At 40.0% G+C, this 21,635-nt stretch overlaps 1 protein-coding gene and 1 non-coding gene across 2 annotated transcripts in view; both read left to right on the top strand.

Annotated features, from left to right (window-relative positions):
• Window positions 1-21,635, top strand: part of NUP210L (nucleoporin 210 like) — a 111,212-nt gene that overhangs the window by 79,545 nt on the left and 10,032 nt on the right. Inside the window, exons 29-34 of the mRNA XM_076000154.1 lie at window positions 4,842-4,933; window positions 9,765-9,939; window positions 11,342-11,517; window positions 12,323-12,540; window positions 14,077-14,213; window positions 19,321-19,447. Coding sequence (XP_075856269.1) covers window positions 4,842-4,933; window positions 9,765-9,939; window positions 11,342-11,517; window positions 12,323-12,540; window positions 14,077-14,213; window positions 19,321-19,447 — 925 coding nt within the window. The remainder of the gene's footprint in view (window positions 1-4,841; window positions 4,934-9,764; window positions 9,940-11,341; window positions 11,518-12,322; window positions 12,541-14,076; window positions 14,214-19,320; window positions 19,448-21,635) is intronic.
• On the top strand, window positions 16,295-16,398 carry LOC142869757 (U6 spliceosomal RNA). The gene has a single exon (XR_012918325.1). It is a non-coding gene; the product is annotated as a U6 spliceosomal RNA (small nuclear RNA).

Here is a 21,635-nt window from a genome sequence, read left to right as displayed (position 1 = left end):
CTCAATAGATGCAGAAAAAGTATTTGATAAAGTACATCACCATTTCATGATAAAAAAAAAAAAAGACCCTCAAAAAACTAGGAATAGAAGTAAGATATCTCAAAATTATAAAAGTCACATATGACAGTCCCACAGCCAACATCATACTGAATTGGGAAAAGTTGAAAGCATGCCCCCTAAGACTGGAACAAGACAAGTGTGCCTACTGTCACCACTTCTATTCAACATAGTACTGGAAGTCCTAGCCGGAGCAATTAGGCCAAAGAAAGATAAAGCAATCCTAACTGGGAAAGGGGAGGTCAAACTATTGCTTTTCACTGACAATATAATCCTGTGTCTAGAAATTCCCAAAGACTCCATCAAAAGACTCCTAGAATTGATAAATAAATTCAGCAAATTTTCAGGTTACAAAATCAATGTATACAAATTAGTAGCCTTTCTTTCTTTGTTTCTTTCCTTCGTTTCTTCCTGCCTTCCTTCTTCCTGCTTCCTTCCTTCCTTCCTTCCTTCCTTCCTTCCTTCCTTCCTTCCTTCCTTTCCTTCCTTCCTTCCTTCCTTCCTTCCTTCCTTCCTTCCTTCCTTCCTTCCTTCCTTCCTTCCTTCCTTCCTTCCTTCCTTCCTTTCTCTTTCTTTCTTTCTTTCTTTCTTTCTTTCTTTCTTTCTTTCTTTCTTTCTTTCTTTCTTTCTTTCTTTCTTTCTTTCTTTCTTTCTTTCTTTCTTTCTTTCTTTCTTTCTTTCTTTCTTTCTTTCTTTCTTTTCTTTTCTTTTCTTTTCTTTTCTTTTCTTTTCTTTCTTTCCTTTTTTCTTCTTGCCCTGTTTCCCAGGCTAGAGTGCAATGGCATCAGCCTAGCTTTGAACAAACTTACTCCCAGGCTCAAGCAATCCTTCCACCTCAGCCTCCCAATTAGCTGGGACTACAGGTACATACCACCACACCCAGCAGGGTTTTTTTATTTTTAGTAGAGATGGAGTCTCGCTTTTGCTCAGGCTGCTATCAAACTCCTGAGCTCAAGTGATCTTCCCACCTTGGCATCCCAGAATTCTAGGATTACAGGCATGAGCCACTGCACCCAGCCTCAGTATCATTTCTATATAAAAACAGTCAAGGTGAGAGTCAAATCAAAGAGTTAATACCATTCACAATAGCTACAAAGAAAATAAAATACTTAGGAATATACTTAATCAAGAAGGTGAAAGATCTCTACAAGGAGAGCTACAAAATACTGATGAAAAAAATCAGAGACGACACAAACAATTGGAAAAACATCTCATGCTCACAGATTGGTAGAATCAACTTTGTTAAAATGTCCATACTACCCAAAGTGATTTACAGATTAAACACAATCCCCATCGAAATACCAACATCATACTTTACAGATTGAGAAAAAAATAATTCTATGCTTCATTTGGAACCAAAAAGGAGCCCAAATAGCCAAAGCAATCTTAAGCAAAAAGAACAAATCTGGAGGCATCACATTAGCACACTTCAAATTATACAAGGCTACAGTAACCAAAATAGCATGGTACTAGTATAAAAGTAGAAATATAGACCAATGGAACAGAATGGAGAATCCAGATATAAAACCATCTACCTACAACCAACTGATCTTCAACAAAGCAGACAACATACACTGGAAAGGAAGCCCTATTCAATAAATGGTGCTGGTAAAATTGGATAATAGCCACATTCAGATGAATGAAACAAGACCCCTATCTCTAGCCATGTTTAAAAAAAAAAATGATTCAAGATGGATAAACTACTTAAATATAAGGCATGAAACCATAAAAATTCTAGAAGAAATTGTAGGAAAAACTCTTCCAAACATCAGTCTAGGCAAAGAATTTATGACTAAGACCTCAAAGGCAAATACAGCAACAATAAAAATGAATGGGACTTGATTAAATATTGCCGGGCGCAGTGGCTCACGCCTGTAATCCTAGCACTGTGGGAGGCTGAGTCGGGCGGATTGCTCAAGGTCAGGAGTTCAAAACCAGCCTGAGCAAGAGCAAGACCCTGTCTCTACTATAAATAGAAAGAATTAATTGGCCAAGTAATATATATAGAAAAAATCAGCCGAGCATGGTGGCGCATGCCTGTAGTCCCAGCTACTTGGGAGGCCGAGGCAGTAGGATCGCTTGAGCCCAGGAGTTTGAGGTTGCTGTAAGCTAAGCTGATGCCATGGCACTCACTCTAGCCTGGGCAACAAAGCAAGACTCTGTCTCAAAAATAAATAAATAAATAGGACTTGATTAAATAAAAAGGCTTCTGCACAGCAAAGGAAATAACAGAGTAAATAGAGAACCTACAGAATGGAAGAAAATATTCACAAACTATACATCTGAAAAGGGTTAATATCTAGAATCTACAAAGAACTTAAACAAATCAATGAGAAAAAAACAAACGACCCCATTAAAAACTGGGCAAAAGACATGAACAAAAGCTTTTTAAAAGAAGATAGACAAATGGCCAACAAACATATAAAGAAATATTCAACATCACTAATTATCAGGGAAATCCAAATTAAAACCACAATGAAATACCACCTTACCCCTGTCAGAATGGCCATTATGAAAAGGTTAAAAAAAAATACATGTTGATGTGGATGCAGAGAGAAAGGAATGCCTATACACTGTTGTTGGTGAGACTGCAAACTAGTACAACCTCTACATACTGGAAAACAGTATGTAGATTCCTCAAAGAAATAAATGTAGACTTACCATTCAACCCAGCAATCCCACTACTTGGTATTTACCCAAAGGAAAAGAAGTCATTTTGTCAAAAAGGCACCTGTACTCAAATGTTTATTGCAGCATAATTCACAATTGCAAAGATGTGGAATCAGCCTAAGTGCCCATCAATTCATGAGTGGATTCTCAAAATGTGATACATATATACTATAGAGAAAAATGAAGGCTGGGCGCGGTGGCTCACACCTGTAATCCTAGCACTCTGGGAGGCCAAAGCGGGCGGATTGCTGGAGGTCAGGAGTTCGAAACCAGCCTGAGCAAGAGCGAGACCCCGTCTCTACTATAAATAGAAAGAAATTAATTGGCCAACTAATATATATATAGAAAAAATTAGCCAGGCATGGTGGTGCATGCCTGTAGTCCCAGCTACTCGGGAGGCTGAGGCAGTAGGATTGCTTGAGCCCAGGAGTTTGAGGTTGCTGTGAGCTAAGCTGACACCACGGCACTCACTCTAGCCTAGGCAACAAAGCGAGACTCTGTCTCAAAAAAAAAAAAAAAAAAATTAGTGAAATAATGTCCTTTGCAGCAAGTTGGATGAAACTGGAGACCATTATTCTACATAAAGTATCTCAGGAGTGGAAAAACAAACACTACACATACTCTCTAATAATTGGGAGCTAATCAATGGGCACACATGGGCACAAAGAGATGGTCATTGGAAATCAAGAAGAGGGGAGGAATAAAAACCTACTTATCTGGTATAATGAACACTATTCGTGTGATGGGTACACGAAAAGCCCTAACTTAAGCATTATAAGTGGTATATGTAATAAAAACATTTGTATCCCTTAATATTTTGCAATATAGGAAAAAAATTGGCTTAAAAAACAAACCAAGAGGCCGGGCGCGGTGGCTCACGCCTGTAATCCTAGCACTCTAGGAGGCTGAGGCGGGCAGATTGCTCAAGGTCAGGAGTTCGAAACCACCCTGAGCAAGAGTGAGACCCCCGTCTCTACTATAAATAGAAACAAATTAATTGGCCAACTAATATAGATAGAAAAAATTAGCCGGGCATGGTGGCGCATGCCTGTAGTCCCAGCTACTCGGGAGGCTGAGGCAGGAGGATTGCTTGAGCCCAGGAGTGTGAGGTTGCTGTAAGCTAGGCTGACACTATGGCACTCACTCTAGCCTGGGCAACAAAGCGAGACTCTGTCTCAAAAAAAAAAAAAAAAAAAAAAACCAAGATAGCCAGGTGCAGTGGCTCATACCTATAATCCTAGCACTCTGGGAGGTCAAGGTGGGAGGATCACTTGAGGCCAGGAGTTCAAGACCAACCTGAGCAAGAGCAAGACCCACTCATAGCAAGACCTTGTCTCTACAAAAAACTTTAAAAAATTAGCTAGGCATGGTGGTGTGCACCTGTAGTCCCAACTACCCAGGAGGCTGAGGCAGAAGAATGGCTTGAGCCTAGAGATTGCAGGTTGCAATGAGCTATGATGATGCCACTGCACTCCTGCTGGGGCAACAGAGCGAGACTCTGTCTTAAAGAAAAATAAAGAAATAAACAAACAAACCAAGATGTTTACATACAAAAAAGTTGCCATTTATGTGGGGCACGTAAGTTTCTCTGTCTCTGAATTTGAAACTGATATTTTTTTTATTTTTTCCCCTTTATTTTGGCTTTGGTTCTCTGATTCAGTGTGGTGTAAACAAAAGAACACTTTACTAGAAGGTAGAAGACTTGGATGGTGTCTCTTACTAATTTAATATTATATGTTCTTTGTTTCCAAATCTCATCTCAGGTTAACAGAGCTAAAATTATAAATGTTAAAGTTATTTATACATAATACCTAAGTAATACAGAGGATGTGGTAAGTATAAACTTTGACAAATGCCTAGTCCCTTATAGTCAGAAGCGGAGCTCATATTACATTATATTTCTAGAACACCTACCTATTTTTTAGGTGCCTGGTTCATTTAGGAAAAGAGTATTGTGGAAGATTTTAGACTATTTAGAAATTAGGCAGACTGTTGATTTGTAGTTGTCATTTATTAGCATGTAATCTCTTTGAGATTATACTGAAGTCTATATGTAAGTAAAAGTCATAATTTATCTTTTCCAGAAATGAAGAAACATTATTTTCTCATTTTAGGTGTTTGAAAAACTCCAACTTTTCTATCCAGAGTGCCAACCTGAGCAGATTCTGATGCCTATGAACTCTCAGCTCAAACTCCATACCAATAGGTTAGTAGAAGGGAGAAGAAGGAAAGCCAGGTTGTAATTTTAAGTATCTTCAGTAAAGCTTTGCATATGGAAAGACTACTTTGCCTTCTAGGTGATATGTCTAACTTCTGAATAATTGTTTTTGAGCAGAGGTGAAATTCACATAACATAAAACTAACCATTTTATTCTTGTTGTTCTTTAATTTAATTTTATTTTATAGAGACAGGTCTTGCTCTTGCCCAGGCTGTCTTGAACTCCCAGCCTCAAGTGATACACCTGCCTTGGCCTCCCAAAGAACTGGAATTACAGGCATGGACCACCGCACCCAGCCTAATTTTTTTTTTTTTTTTTTTTTTTTTTTTTTTTTTTTTTGAGACAGAGTCTCACTTTGTTGTCCAGGCTAGAGTGAGTGCCGTGGCGTCAGCCTAGCTCACAGCAACCTCAAACTCCTGGGCTTGAGTGATCCTTCTGCCTCAGCCTCCCGAGTAGCTGGGACTACAGGCATGTGCCACCATGCCCGGCTAATTTTTTAAATATATATCAGTTGGCCAATTAATTTCTTTCTATTTATAGTAGAGACGGGGTCTCGCTCTTGCTCAGGCTGGTTTTGAACTCCTGACCTTGAGCAATCCGCCCGCCTCGGCCTCCCAAGAGCTAGGATTACAGGCGTGAGCCACAGCGCCCGGCCCTAATTTTTTTTTAATTGACAGATAATAAGTATGTGTATTCATGGGGTACATAGTAATGTTTCAATACATATAATGTATAATGATCAGATTAGGATAATTAGCATATCCGTCATCTCAAACATTTATTATTTCTTTCTATGTGTTGAGAACAGTATCCTTCTTCTAGATATTTGAATCTATATAATATATTATTATCAACTATAATCATCCTACAGTGCTATAAAACTGTAGTCCCTAACCCTGGACCACAGAGTTCTGCTGCCCCACATCCCTCCCCCATCTGTGGAAAAATTCTTCCAAGGAACTTAGTGGAGATGGGCGGGAGTGCACAGCAGGAGGTGAGTGGCGGGTGAGCAAGGGAAGCTTCATCTGTATGTATAGCTACTCCCATCACCGCCTGAGCTCTTCCTGCCCATGCACCCCCACCTGTGAAAAAACTGTCTTCTAGGCCGGGCGTGGTGGCTCACGCCTGTAATCCTAGCACTTTGGGAGGCCAAGGCGGGCGGATTACTCAAGGTCAGGAGTTCGAAACCAACCTGAGTGAGACCCCGTCTCTACCAAAAAAAAATAGAAATAAATTAATTGACCAACTAAAACTATACATAAAAAAAAAAAAATTAGCCGGGCATGGTGGCGCATGCCTGTAGTCCCAGCTACTCGGGAGGCTGAGGCAGTAGGATCGCTGAGCCCCGGAGATTGAGGTTGCTGTGAGCTAGGCTGACGCCACGGCACTCACTCTAGCCTGGGCAACAAAGTGAGACTCTGTCTCAAAAAAAAAACAAAAAAAACAAAAAAACTGTCTTCTATAAAACTGGTCCCTGGTGCCAAAAAGGTTAAGGACTACTAGATAGAAAACTGGAATTTATTCCTCTTACCTAGCTGTAATTTCGTATCCTTTAACAAATCTCTCCCTGTCCCTCCCTTCCTCCTACCTTTCTCAGCCTCTATATCTTCCATTCTGTTCTACTTTTTACTTCTATGAGATCAACTGTTTTTAGCCTTCACATACAAGTGTGAATATGCAGTGTTTATCTTTCTGGTCCTGGCTTATTTCACTTAACATATGCCCTCCAGTTCCATCCTTGTTGCCACAAATGACAGGATTTAATTCTTTTTTATGGTTGAATAGTATTCCATTTTGTATATATACCACATTTTCTTTATCCATTCATTTGTTGTTGGATATCTAGGTTGATTTTGTATCTTGGCTGTTGTGAACAGTGCTATAAAAAATGTGGGGGTACAGATGTCTCTTCGATATAATGTTTCCCTTTCTTTGGATAAATTCCAAGTAGTGGGATTGCTGGGTATTATAGTAGTTCTATTTGCATTTTTTTGAGGAACCTCCTTACTGTTCTCCATAGTAGCTGTATTAGTTTACATTCCTACCCACACTGTGTATAAGAATTCTCTTTTCTTTGCATCCTTGCAGCATTTATTTTTTGTCTTTTTGTAATAGCCATGCTAACTGGGGTGAAATGAAACCTCATTGTGGCTTGGATTTGCATTTTCCTGATATTGAGTATTTTTTTCATATTTCTTGGCCATTTGTATGTCTTCTTTTGAGGAATGTTCAGATCATCTGCCCTTTATTTTTCTTTTTTTAAAGATAGCATCTCACTCCATCCCCAGCTGGAGTGCAGTGGCACAATCATAACTCACTGTAGCCTTGAACTTCTGGGTTCAAGTGATCTTCCCGCCTCAGTCTCCCAAGTTGCTGGGACTACAGGCCCATAATACCAAGTCTGGCCATTTGCCCGTTTTTAATTGGATTGTTCATGTTTTTGTTGTTGTTGTAGAGATGTTTGACTTCCTTATATATTTCGGATATTAATCTCCTATCAGATGAGTAGTTTGCAAATATTTTTCTCCCATTCTGTAGATTGTTTTTTTACTCTGTTGATTGTTTCCTTTGCTGTACATAAGCTTTTTAATTTGATATAATCCCATTTATTTATTTTTGCTTTTGTTGGTTGTGTTCTGAGGTCTTATTCATAAGATCTCCCATACTTATGTCCTGAAGCATTTCCTCTATAAAAACTAACCATTTTAAAGTCCGAAATTCAAGGCCGGGCGCTGTGGCTCACGCCTGTAATCCTAGCTCTTGGGAGGCCGAGGCGGGCGGATTGCTCAAGGTCAGGAGTTCAAAACCAGCCTGAGCAAGAGCGAGACCCCGTCTCTACTATAAATAGAAAGAAATTAATTGGCCAATTGATATATATATAAAAAATTAGCCGGGCATGGTGGCGCATGCCTGTAGTCCCAGCTACTTGGGAGGCTGAGGCAGAAGGATCACTCGAGCCCAGGAGTTTGAGGTTGCTGTGAGCTAGGCTGACGCCACGGCACTCACTCTAGCCTGGACAACAAAGCAAGACTCTGTCTCAAAAAAAAGAAATAAATAAAAAATAAAAAAAATAAAGTCCGAAATTCAGTGGCATTTACTACATTCATAATATTGTGCAACCATCATCTCTGTCAAGTTCTAAACCATTTTCATCACCATCAAAGGAGACCCTATACCCATTAAGCAGTCACTCCTCATTCTCCCCTCCTCCCAGCCCCTGACAACCACTAATCTGCTTTCTATCTATATGTTATTAACTATTCTGGATATTTCATACAAATGGAATCATATTCAAGTTTTTGTGTTGGGTTCTTTCAGTAAGCATAATGTTTTTGAGGTTCATCCATGTTGCAGCATGTATTAGTATTTCATTCCTTTTTGTTTGGTTTGGTTTTTGGTTTTTGGGTTTTTTTGAGACAGAGTCTCACTTTGTTGCCCAGGCTAGAGTGAGTGCCGTGGCGTCAGCCTCGTTCACAGCAACCTCACACTCCTGGGCTCAAGCAATCCTCCTGCCTCAGCCTCCCAAGTAGCTGGGACTACAGGTATGCACCACCATGCCCAGTTAATTTTTTCTCTATATATTAGTTGGCCAATTAATTTCTTTCTACTTATAGTAGAGATGAGGTCTAGCCCTTGCTCAGGCTGGTTTCGAACTCCTGACCTTGAGCAATCCATCCACCTTGGCCTCCCAGAGTGCTAGGATTGCAGGCGTGAGCCACCATGCCCAGCCTCATTCCTTTTTATAACTGAATAATATTCCATTGTATATTTATTTTATTTTATTTTATTTATTTATTTTTTTGAGACAGAGTCTCACTGTGTTGCCTGGGCTAGAATGCCGTGGCATCAGCCTATCTCACAGCAACCTCAAACTCTTGGCCTCAAGCGATCCTCCTGCCTCAGCCTCCTGAGTAGCTGGGACTACAGGCATGCGCCACCATGCCCGGCTAATTTTTTCTAAATATATTTTTAGTTGGCCAATTAATTTATTTCTATTTATAGTAGAGACGGGGTTTCACTCTTGATCAGGCTGGTCTAGAACTCCTGACCTTGAGTGATCCTCCTGCCTCGGCCTCCCAGAGTGATATTCCATTGTATAGAAATACTACATTGTGGCCGGGCTCGGTGGCTCACGCCTGTAATCCTAGCACTCTGGGAGGCCGAGGTGGGAGGATTCCTCAAGGTCAGGAGTTCAAAACCAGCTCTGAGCAAGAGCAAGACCTCGTCTCTACTATAAATAAAAAAGAAATTAATTGGCCAACTAATATACATAGAAAAAATTAGCCGGGCATGGTGGTGCATGCCTGTAGTCCCAGCTACTCGGGAGGCTGCGGCAGGAGGATCACTTGAGCCCAGGAGTTTGAGGTTGCTGTGAGCTATGCTGACGCCACGGCACTCACTCTAGCCTGGGCAACAAAGTGAGACTCTGTCTCAAAAAAAAAAGAAATACTGAAATACTACATTGTTTATCCATTCATCTGCTTATGAACATGTGGGTTGTTTTTACCTTTTGGCTACTCTGAATAGTGCTGCTATAAACATTCATCTATAAGTATTTGTTTGAATACCTGCTTTTAATGGTTTGCACTGAATAATTTTTTAATGATAAATATGTAATAGGATTTTATTTTTAAATAGATAAGAATAATCCAAAGGCAGATTTTTACCTGAGGAACAAATAGGCACACATCATGGAGAATGGCAAGCAGTTTCCTCAAGTATAGCCTCTAACAGTGATCCTGGCCATTTTTACCCCTTTCTGTCTGATCAGACAGGGCCCCCTGAGATGCCAATTGCTCTGCTCCATTTGTTCCCTAGGGAAGGAGCTGCCTTTGTGAGTTCTCGTGTTCTCAAGTGTTTCCCTAATTCGTCTGTCATTGAGGAGGATGGTGAAGGGCTCCTGAAAGCTGGTTCCATTGCAGGTTCTGCTGTGTTGGAAGTCACTTCTATTGAACCTTTTGGAGTCAACCAAACAACAATAACTGGGATTCAGGTGAGTTCAGGGACTTATGAAAAAAAAATAAAGGAATATCATGGAAACAAATTTCCTTTTTTAAGAAGTAGAAACCTTCACCCTTTAATGTATTAGTAAGAAAAAAAGGGGGAAATAAAAAAAAGGAAATATAGAAAAAATAAAAATAAAATAAAAGAAGAAGCAGAAACTTTTCTGGAAGTCAGAAATGAACCTATGAGATAAGAGGCCATCTTGGTCCTCTTTAGGACATAGAAAAGACAAAAAAGATATGAGGCCAATCTTGACATTGTTATAAGCCATCAAAGTAGAATGGACTTTAGAGCCCTTGTTATAAAAGGGATTGGCCTCAGATTGATATGATTGTTTTCTAAGCAGCTTTTTCTTTTCTTTTTTTTTTTTTTTTTGAGACAGAGTCTCACTCTGCTGTCTGGGCTAGAGTGCCAGCTGTGGCATCAGCCTAGCTCACAGCAACCTCAAACTCCTGGGCTCAAGCAATCCTCCTGCCTCAGCCTCCTGAGGAGCTGGGACTACAGGCGAGTGCCACCATGCCCGGCTAATTTTTTCTGTTTTTAATAGAGACGGGGTCTCTGAGCAGCTTTGGCAAAAGGGTTGGTGTGGGAGGAGTGTAGAACTATCAAAATTAAGCTTTTAGCTGGGTGTAGTGGTACATGACTGTAGTTCCAGCTACTCTGGAGGCTGAAGCAGGAGGATTGTTTAAACCCAGGAGTTCAACTCCTTCCTGTGCAACATAGCAAGACCCCATCTCTAAAAAATAAAGCAAAGCAATTTTTATTAAGCATTATCATTAGAATAAAAACATTTAGAAGAGACCTCAATGATGTTAGTCTAACACAAAAAAAGATTTTTAGGCATTAGACATCTACTATGTTACACCCACTATGTTGGTCCTTTTATGTATATTATCTCCTTTAATTACCACAAAATCCTTATTAGGTAGGCATTTATCATTCCCATTTAACTGGTAAGAAATCTGAAACACAGAATGGTTACATGAGGCTATGAAATGATGAAACTATGATTCAAAGCTGGACTTCTCTTACTGTATCAGAGCTATCTCTTACAGTGTGAAAACACAATCTGTAGTATTCTTGATAAATAATTAGTTATTTAATGGTAAATATTGAGCACTCAGCACAAAAATAGATGAATTACAGTTCTTGGCTCACAAAGCTCCAGCTTCTCTTCATATTCCCACAGCTTTAATAGTTAAAAACCCATTTCCTATGTTGTCATATTTCTTTTCATTCTGATTTAAGTCATCTCGAATCAAAAGCTGTTTCTTACAGAAGCAGAACACAACTCTTTATCATTGATTATGAATTAATATAATTCCCAGAGTATGGTCGCAGCACTTCCCCAGTGCATCCTTCTCTGTACCAGTAAGTTTTGTCTCCCACAGGTAGCACCAGTGACATACTTGCGAATGAGCAGCCAGCCCAAGCTATACACAGCCCAAGGAAGGACCTTGTCAGCCTTTCCCTTGGGCATGTCTCTCACCTTCATTGTTCAGTTTTATAATAGCATCGGAGAGAAATTCCACACACACAATACCCAGCTTTATCTGGCTCTGAACAGGTATGGAAGTCAAAGGAATGGTGTTGATACTGTGGTAGAAATCTTGCAGATTAGGCTAATATTATATAGCAGCTCCAGTAAAGTCCTCTTACATTCTGAACTTGGAATATAATCTTTATTTCTTTCATTAAGATTTAAAGAAAAAGACCAAACTCAGTTAAAGAATGATAGTAGTTGTCAATGAAAAAAAATTTCAGGATGTTTTTAATCTCTCAAGTCCTAGTTGTTCACAGAAAGACCCTTAGTGTTATTATCAAAAAGTTTGGCAAGGCGAGGTGGCTCACACCTGCAATCTTAGCACTCTGGGAAGCCGAGGTGGGCAAATCACTCAAGGTCAGGAGTTCGACACCAGCCTGAGCAAGAGTGAGACCCCGTCTCTACTATAAACAGAAAGAAATTAATTGGCCAACTAATATATAGAGAAAAAATTAGCCAGGCATGTGGTGCATGCCTGTAGTCCCAGCTACTTTGGAGGCTGAGACAGAAGGATTGCTTGAGCCCAGGAGTTTGAGGTTGCTGTGAGCGAGGCTGACGCCACGGCACTTACTCTAGCCTGGGCAACAAAGAGAGACTCTGTCTCAAAAAAAAAAAAAGCTTTACAGGGAATTTTAAAAAAAGCCTTACCTGGCACTATACATAGGAAGGTAATACATTGATCCTTGGCCTATACTTACTCTCTATTGTGGAATTCCTTCTGAACTTTTGAGCTATTGAATACAAATTGTTGTGATAGGATACAACCCCAGAACTGTTTCCTAACTATTGTCTCTTTTTAGAGATTTCTACATTTCATGTCTACTTTCAGAGATGACTTGCTGCTTATTGGACCAGGGAATAGGAACTATACTTACATGGCCCAGGCTGTGAACAGAGGGGTGACACTTGTGGGGCTTTGGGACCGGAGACATCCAGGCATGGCAGATTATATTCCCGTTGCTGTAGAACATGCTATTGAGCCAGACACCAAGCTTACCTTTGTTGGAGATGTCATCTGCTTCAGTACTCACCTCGTCAGCCAGCATGGTCTGTATACCTTCCCTTTTTCAACCTTATCACTGACAGTTGTAAGGATTAGAAAGCAACTAATCCCTTAGAGAATTTTTTCCCCAAATTATATAAAATCTGAGGGCCTCTATGAGGAAGAAAATACTTTTGAGTGTTTTATTATTTGTCATGTTAACAGATAATTCTCAGCTTAATGCCCATTTTGCTCAATAGCCAGCCAATTCGAAGTTAGCCAGTAATATTTATCAAGTGCCTATTGGATACCTAGCTTTATTTTATATTATGTAGATAGCGCAGGGTACCGTGACTTCTCCTCCATTCCCAGCTTTCAAAGGAGAGTAATTGCTAAAGTGAAGAACAGTAAAGGATGAGAAATAAAAGGAAGGAAATGGCAATAAGGGTTTAGTTATTGTGTGTATACTATATTGTGAGGCATGTTTGAAGGCCTAATTCCTAACGTATCATCATTGTAATAAAGTTTGGCCTTATACTGGGCTACACTATACTCTTTTTTTTTTTTTTTTTTTGAGACAGAGTCTCACTTTGTTGCCCAGGCTACAGTGAGTGCCATAGCATCAGCCTAACTCACAGCAACATCAAACTTCTGGGCTCTAGCAATCCTGTGGCCTCAGCCTCCCAAGTAGCTGGGACTACAGGCATGCGCCACCATGCCCGGCTAATTTTTTCTCTATATATTAGTTGGCCAATTAATTTCTTTCTATTTATAGTAGAGACGGGGTCTCACTCTTGCTCAGGCTGGTTTCAAACTCTTGCCCTCGAGCAATCTGCCTGCCTCAGGCCTCCCAGAGTGCTAGGATTACAGGTGTGAGCCACCGCACCCGATCTGGGAGAAAGGATTTTTAAAGATAGTTTGGTGTGTAAAGGATTAGACAATTCGGTCTGCTAATTGGCCAGGTTTGGGGCAAAATTATAGGAGTGTAGACATCATCTTCTCATGTTGAGTCAGTTACTGGTTGGGGGTAGCAATACGAACTGAGTCAGTTTCTTGGTTTTTGGTCTGGGTGGGTCAGCCAATCCACTGGAATGCAAGGCCTGGAAGATATCTCAAAAACTACCCTTAGGTTTCAAAAAGGTGATGTTATCTATGGAGGAAGTTAAGAATCTTTATGATCATCAGTTATGTGACTCCTGAGTAGCAATTATAAGAAAGCAAAGGAGGGGACAGTAGCTAGTTAATATCCTTAGTTTTAGCTATGCCTGTGCCTTTGCAAAATTTAGGCCCTTACCACAGTTCTTTTTTTTTTCCTAAGCTTTCCAGAGAAGAGATGTACTCCTTTATTAATTTGTGAAAGGTGGTTTCACTACTAAGTAGCTCTTCATATGATTCAGAAGGTCTGTAGGTCTCATTTTATTTTGCTGGCATGAGATATAGAGGGGAACCTGACATTCATAAAACAGTTATCCTCAAAGCTAGGTGTTCCTCCTGGAAAGAGATTTCTGCATGCTTGAACACTCTACTAATTTGGAGTCTACATAAAGTTAGAGTGATTTATATCAAAGGTTGCAGACAAGTGCTTTCCTGTCTTTTCCTAGGTGAACCCGGGATGTGGATGATTTCTGCTGACAATATTCTACAGACAGACACTGTTACTGGAGTAGGAGTGGCCAGGAGTCCAGGAACTGCAACAATTTTTCATGACATCCCAGGATTAGTGAAAACATATCGAGAGGTAAACATAGCTGTACCAGGGTTGAAGAGACTAGGAGAGACTATTTCCATACAAGGAGATATCCATATAGAAAACACATTTTAGGAAAGGAAATATACTCTCTTAACAGATATAAAGCCAGCCAGCTAACACTATTGGAACATAAAGCTAAACAATGCTTAGGATTCTTAACCAGAAGAATGACTACTATGATTTATGTTTTAAGAGGTCACTGTGGCTACTGGTTGATACTAGACAACAGAGGCAAGGGTAGAAGCTAAAAGATCATTTGGGAGTCTACTTCAGTAATCTAGGTGGGGTATGATGGCAGATCAGGGTGGTAACAGAGGAGGAGGTGGTGAAAAGTTGATCAGATTGTAGGTATATTTTATAGGTAGAGCCAATAGAATTTCCTGACAGATTATGTGTAGAATGAAAGAATCAAGAATGATTCAGGTTTTTGGTTGAATAGCTAAAAGGATAGCGTGCTCATCAACTGAAATGAGGAAGACTATAGGTGGAATAGTTTTGGAGGGAAGATCAGTCAGTTTCGGACATGTACAATTACATATGTCTATTAAATGTCAAATGGATGTGTTGAGGTAGCTGTATGTAAATGTCTGGGAATCACTGGCATAGAGCCATTTAAAGCCATTAGATCATCAAGAGAATGAGTATAAAATAGAAAAAAGATCTGAGTACTAAGCTCTGGGATCATTCCAACATTAACAGCTCTCAGAGAAGAAGAACCAGTAAGAAAGGCTTATAAGAAACAACCAGCACTCTGGGAGGCTAAGGCGGGTGGATCACTCAAGGGCAGGAGTTTGACACCAGCCTGAGTAAAAGTGAGACCCCGTCTCTACTAAAAAAATAGAAAGAAATTAATTGGCCAACTAAAAATATATGAAAAAATTAGCCAGGCATGGTGCACATGCCTGTAGTCCCAGCTACATGGGAGGCTGAGGTAGTAGGATTGCTTGAGCCCAGGAGTTTGAGGTTGCTGTGAGCTAGGCTGACACCACAGCACTCTAGCTGGGGCAACAGAGTGAGACTCTGTCTCAAAAAAAACAAAAAAACAAAACAAAAAGAAACAACCTATGAAGTGGGAGGAAAACCTGGAAACGCTGGTGTCCTAGAACCCAAATGAAGAAAGTATTTCAAGGAGGGAGAGAGTGATCAACCATGTCAAATACTATTTATTGATAGGTTAAGTAAGCTGAAAACTGAGAAATGATCAGTGGTTTTTGCAATATGGTGACTGGTGACTTTGATGAGTAGCTTCAATGGAGAGACTGGAGAGAACGTTTGGAGAACTGGAGAAGAGGAGTTGGAGGCAGCGAATATAGCTAGCTCTTCAAGGAGCTGGGGTTAAGAGTTTGTTTCAAGGCCGGGCGCAGTGGCCCACACCTGTAATCCTAGCACTCTGGGGAGCGGAGGTGGCGGGAGGCTCACTCAAGATCAGGAGTTGAGACCAGCCTGAGCAAGAGTGAGACCCTGTCTCTATTAAATATAGAAAGAAATTAGCTGGACAACTAAAAATATATAGAAAAAATTAGCCGGGCATAGTGGCACATGCCTGTAGTCCCAGCTACTCGGGAGGCTGAGGCAGTAGGGTTGCTTAAGCCCAGGAGTTTGAGGTTGCTGTGAGCTAGGTTGATGCCACTGCAGTCTAGCCTGGGCAACAAGGCGAGACTCTGTCTCAAAAAAAAAAAAAAAAATGTTTGTTTTGGGTTTTTGGTTTTTTTTTTAAGATGAGAGAAATAACAGGTTGGGAATGATTCAGTAGAAAAGGAAAATTTGATGTAGGAGTAGGTAGGGAGGATTTCTGGAGTGATATCCTTGAGTAGGTGATATGGGTGAACAAGTAAAGGGGTTGGTTTTATGAAGCCTGTCTCCCCCTTAAATACATGTAACATGTCCTTCTTCTTTTCCCAAAGTACTTATTTGTTCCTCTTTTCATTACTCAAATGTGATAGCTATCATTTTTTGAGTATCTACTATGGGCTAGGCAGTTCACATCTATTTTTTTTTAATTTTATTTTACATCCATCTGTCATTTTTGATCTTCACAACTCTGCAAAATAAGTATTAAATTACCCAATATGCTCACTTCGGCAGCACATATACTAAAATTGCACAGATACAGAGATTAGCATGGCCTCTGTGCAAAGATGATACACAAATTCATAAAGTGTTCCATATTTTTTAAAATATTTTTTTAAATTACCTAATATGTGCCTACATGGCATTTGGTACTTTTTTTTAAGGAGCTCATAGTCTAGTGGGACATAATTATATATATGGCACAAATAATTACAACATTAGTGATCACTGCAGTATGTTAGAAATGCTCTTAGAATATAGAAGAAAGTCACTTATTCTGCCTAGACATTAAGGCTAGATTTTCTGGAGGTGCTTTTTTTTTTAAAGATTTAGGGGATACGAGTGTTTTTTGTTACCAGTGAATTGTATAATGGTGAGATCAGGGCTTTTAATGTACCTGTTGATTGAATAGTGTACATTGTACCTGATAGGTAGTTTTTGATCCCCTCACCCTTCTCCCAACCTCCCCCATCTTAGTTTCTGATGTCTATTATTCTACTTTGTGTGACCATATATACCCATAGCTTAGCTCACACTTATAAGTGAGAACATGCAGTATTTGTTTTTCCACTCCTGAGATACTTCACTTAGGATAATGGTCTCCAGTTCCATCTTAGTTGCTACAAAAGACATTATTTCATTCCTTTTATGGTTGAGTAGTACTCCATGGGGTGTGTGTGTGTGTGTGTGTGTGTGTGTGTGTGTATATATATATATATATATATATATATATATATGACCACATTTTCTTTATCCACTCCAGATATGACATTTAAACTAAATCTTGAGGATTAGGGGTATCTGCCTGGCAGAAAAAAGGAGAGAGGGCATTTTAGACTAAAGAAATAGATGTGCAAAGGCAAATAACATTTCATGTTTTGCTTGAAGATCAATGCATAAATCAAGGTGGCTTCAACATAAGATTATAGGCCAGGCGAGGTGGCTCACACCTGTAATCCAACACTCTGGGCGGCCAAGGCAGGAGGATCGCTTAAGCTCAGGAGTTTGAGACCAGCCCGAGCAAAATCAAGACCCCATCTCTACTAAAAATAGAAAAATTAGCCAGGTATGGTGGTATGCACTTATAGTCCCCAGCTACTCTGGAGGCTGAGGCAGAAAGATTGCTTTGAGCCCAGGAGTTTGAAGTTGTAGTGACCCATGATCACACCACTGCACTCTAGCCTGGGCAACAAAGCGAGACTATGTCTCAAAAAAACCCAAAACAGCTCATGCCTGTAATCCTAGCACTCTGGGAGGCCAAGGTGGGAAGCTCACTTGAGGTCAGGAGTTCTAGACCAGCCTTAGCAAGAGTGAGACCCTGTCTCTACTAAAAATAGAGAAAAAACTAGCCAGGCAACTAAAAATAGAAACAAAAAATTAGCCAGGGCTGGGCACGGTGGCTCACGCCTGTAATCCTAGCACTCTGGGAGGCCCAGGTGGGCGGATTGCTCGAGGTCAGGAGTTCGAAACCAGCCTGAGCAAGAGCAAGACCCCGTCTCTACTATAAATAGAAAGAAATTAATTGGCCAACTAATATATAAATATATATAGAAAAAATTAGCTGGGCATGGTGGCGCATGCCTATAGTCCCAGCTACTCGAGAGGCTGAGACAGCAGGATTGCTTGAGCCCAGGAGTTTGAGGTTGCTGTGAGCTAGGCTGATGCCATGGCACTCACTCTAGCCTGGGCAACAAAGTGAGACTCTGTCTCAAAAAAAAAAAAAAAAAAAAATTAGCCAGGTGTGGTGGCGAGGGCCTGTAGTCCTACCTACTGGGGAGGCTGAAGCAGAAGGATCCCTTGAGCCTAGGATTTTGATGTTGCTGTGACCTAGGCTGACGCCACGGCATTCTAGTTCAGGTGACAGAGTGGGACTCTGTCTCAAAAAAATAAATAAATAAAAAATAAAAAAAAAGCCCATAAGATTATAAGGGTAGAGAGGGAAACTTTGGATAACATCCAAATAGAAATTGTATCATAAGCAGGTAATAGGTTCAAGGACAGATGTAGCATGAAAACTAGAAAAATAGATTAAGAAGGGACTAGGAACTAGAAAAGCAGAGAAAAAGAATGTTACAGAAGGCAAGGGAAAGAATGGGCTATGGTATTAGATGCTACAGGGAAGTCAAAAGGTTACTTATATTTGGATTTGTATACTTTGTAGAATCCTTATTTAATTATTCACTAATAGATACTCATTGAAGCCTTTGATGTGCTAGGCATTGTGCTGGCCTCTGGAAATACAAAGTTGAAAAAGACAAAACTCCTTCCTTCCCTGAGCTCTTAATGTAACTAATTTGAGTTTTAAGGTTCTTGAATATTAAAAACAAAACAAAACAAAAAGACACCACCACCACCACTATGGTAGGAGTAAGGAAAATGGACAATATATTACATTTAAAATGAAGATATTCAGCTCAGGATTCAAGAATTTTATGACAGGAAAAGAAAAAAAAAATGAAGATATTCAGAAGAAATAAGGGTCACATTATCATCTTCTATCATTGTAATCATTAAACACTTGTTTTATATACAAGGTGTGGTACAAGTTATACAAAGATAAATTAAGGTCAGTTTGTTGTTGAAGAACTTAGAATCTAATATGAGGAATTTTAATAAGTATAAAAATACCTACAATATAAGGTAGAACATTACAAATGTTCTTGAGAAAAACAAAGTACTTTGTGTTTGAGAAAAGGTTGAAATTATATGCAACTATAAAGAAAGAAAAAAAAAACTTCCTAAAGAATGCTGCAATTGTTTTCAAAGGCATTTTAATAGGAATTCAGTCGTACAAAGGGAAGATATGTCAAAGGGAATATTGGACAAAGACTTCCTTCTGAAAAAATTTTATTTTGTTCTCAAAGGTAAACAGATTTTGTGGTTCTCAAATATGTGATCACTAAAAGGGCAATTTGTACTTGTGTGAAACAGATGCTTTTGGTTAAATAGGGTATGAGGGTTGGAAAGGGAGGGAACCAGATTCTCCAAGAATTTGGGTACAGATTTTCCTTTGGTTTGCTTACAGGTGGTAGTCAATGCATCATCAAGATTAATGCTCAGTTATGACCTCAAGACTTACCTCACTAATACCCCCAATTCAACTGTATTCAAGCTCTTCATCACCACTGGCAGAAATGGTGTCAATCTTAAAGGTCAGGAATCTTTTTATTGGTCTGAGTGATTGTTTCAATCTTTCCCATCTTCCCTCAATTCATTTGTCCCTTCAGATTAATAATCCAAGTTTTCTTTTTATTTCAAAACTGATTCCATCTTGACAAGTCATAGAGATCTGTAAAACCTCAGAAATTATGACTAGATTAAGGTTTTAAAATAGTCTCAACCTAGTCACTACTGCCTTTTAGTTTTAAAAAAACTCCATCTCTGGCCAGGCTGGGTTGGCTCACCCCTATAATCCTAGCACTCTGGGAGGCCGAGGTGGGTAGATTGCTCGAGGTCAGGAGTTCAAAACCAGCCTGAGGGCCAGGCGCGGTGGCTCACGCCTGTAATCCTAGCACTCTGCGAGGTCGAGGCGGGCGGATTGCTCAAGGTCAGGAGTTGGAAACCAGCTTGAGCAAGAGTGAGACCTCATCTCTACTATAAATGGAAAGAAATTAATTGGCCAACTAATATACATAGAAAAAATTAGCCATGCATGGTGGTGCATGCCTGTAGTCCCAGCTACTCAGGAGGCTGAGGCAGGAGGATCACTTGAGCCCAGGAGTTTGAGGTTGCTGTGAGCTAGGCTGAAGCCATGGCACTCACTCTAGCCTGGGGAACAAAGCAAGACTCTGTCTCAAAAAAAAAGAAAAAAGAAAAAACCTCCATCTCTGGCTCCATCCAGAGACTTAATAAATTCAGGGTAGGGCCTAGTAATCAATTCTTTTAAAGCTTTCCCAGATATGAAAATTGTTAGCTTAGGTTACATCTGAAATGCTTTTTACTTAGCAAATTTGCCTTATGTGTTTTTGTTTCTTTTTTTTTCTATAATAGCCTGATTTACCATCAAAAAGGGGGAAGGAAAGAAAACTCAAATACAAGAAGCTCCTAATAGACTCAAGATTCCATGCTAGGAATTTTTACATTTTTTATTTCATTTAACAATCTTATCATGTAGTAATTATTAGCCTCATTTTAAAGATGAGAATACTGAGGCTAAGAGCAAGTAATTTGTACGAGGTAACAACCAGTCAGTGGAAGAAGTGGTAGATATTTCCCACTCCAAATTCTATGCCCTTTCATTCATTCACAAATTCCAGGCCAGGCATAGTGGCTTGCTCCTATAATTCTAGCACTTTGAGAGGCCCAGGTGGGAGGATAGCTTGAGGCCAGGAGTTCAAGACCAGCCTGAGCAAGAGTGAGACAGACACTTCTCTACAAAAATAGTCCCAACTACTACTTGGGAGGTTGAGGCAGGAGAATCATTTGGGCCCAGGAGTTTGAGGTTCCAGTGAGCTATAATGATGCCACTGCACTCTAGCCCAGGTAACAGAGGGAGATCCACTTTCAAAAAAAGAATAAAACCAAATTCCAGGTGTGTTTTTCTTTGGGGGGGGTTATTTGTGGTATTTGGGGCCAAGACAACATTCAAAACAAAGCACCATAATATCATTATTGTCTATAAAACTTAACATAATTTTAACTCTATTTGCCTTTTATCCTTCAATTGTCAAGTACTTAACATATTTTTTGGCCGGGCACAGTGGCTCACGCCTGTAATCCTAGCACTTGGAGAGGCCAAGGCGGGTGGATTGCTCAAGGTCAGGAGTTTGAGACCAGTCTGAGCAAGAGCGAGACCCTGTCTCTACTAAAATTAGAAATTAATTGGCCAACTAAAAAATATATATAGAAAAAAATTAGCTGGGCATGGTGGCTCATGCCTGTAGTCCCAGCTACTCGGGAGGCTGAGGCAGGAGGATCGCCTGAGCCCAGGAGTTTGAGGTTATTGTGAGCTAGGCTGATGCCACGGCACTCTAGCCCAAGCAACACAGTGAGACTCTGTCTCAAAACAAAACAAAACAAACAAAAAACAACATACTTTTTCACATTAGCTGTTTAATTTTATTATAAATATAATCTAAGTATGTAAAACTAAGTAAAGAATAATGATCTTTAAAGTTTTCCAGGTTATCCTACAGAGAAAAAGTACTAAATGTTTCTTTATAAGTCAGACAGCCCACTGTTGTCCAACTTAAAATGTTTTTCTTTTTTTTTCAGACAGTCTTGCTCTGTTGCCTGGGCTAGAGTACTGGGGCATCAGGCTAGCTCACAGCAACCTCAAACTCCTGGGCTCAAGCAATCCTTCTGCCTCAGCCTCCCGAGTAGCTAGAACTACAGGCATGC

This window comes from Microcebus murinus, chromosome 2 (genome assembly GCF_040939455.1).
Source record: "Microcebus murinus isolate Inina chromosome 2, M.murinus_Inina_mat1.0, whole genome shotgun sequence".
Taxonomy (NCBI): Eukaryota; Metazoa; Chordata; class Mammalia; order Primates; family Cheirogaleidae; genus Microcebus; species Microcebus murinus.
The sequence above is the reverse complement of the archived record's forward strand: the minus strand, read 5'-3'. Positions and strand labels throughout refer to the sequence as shown.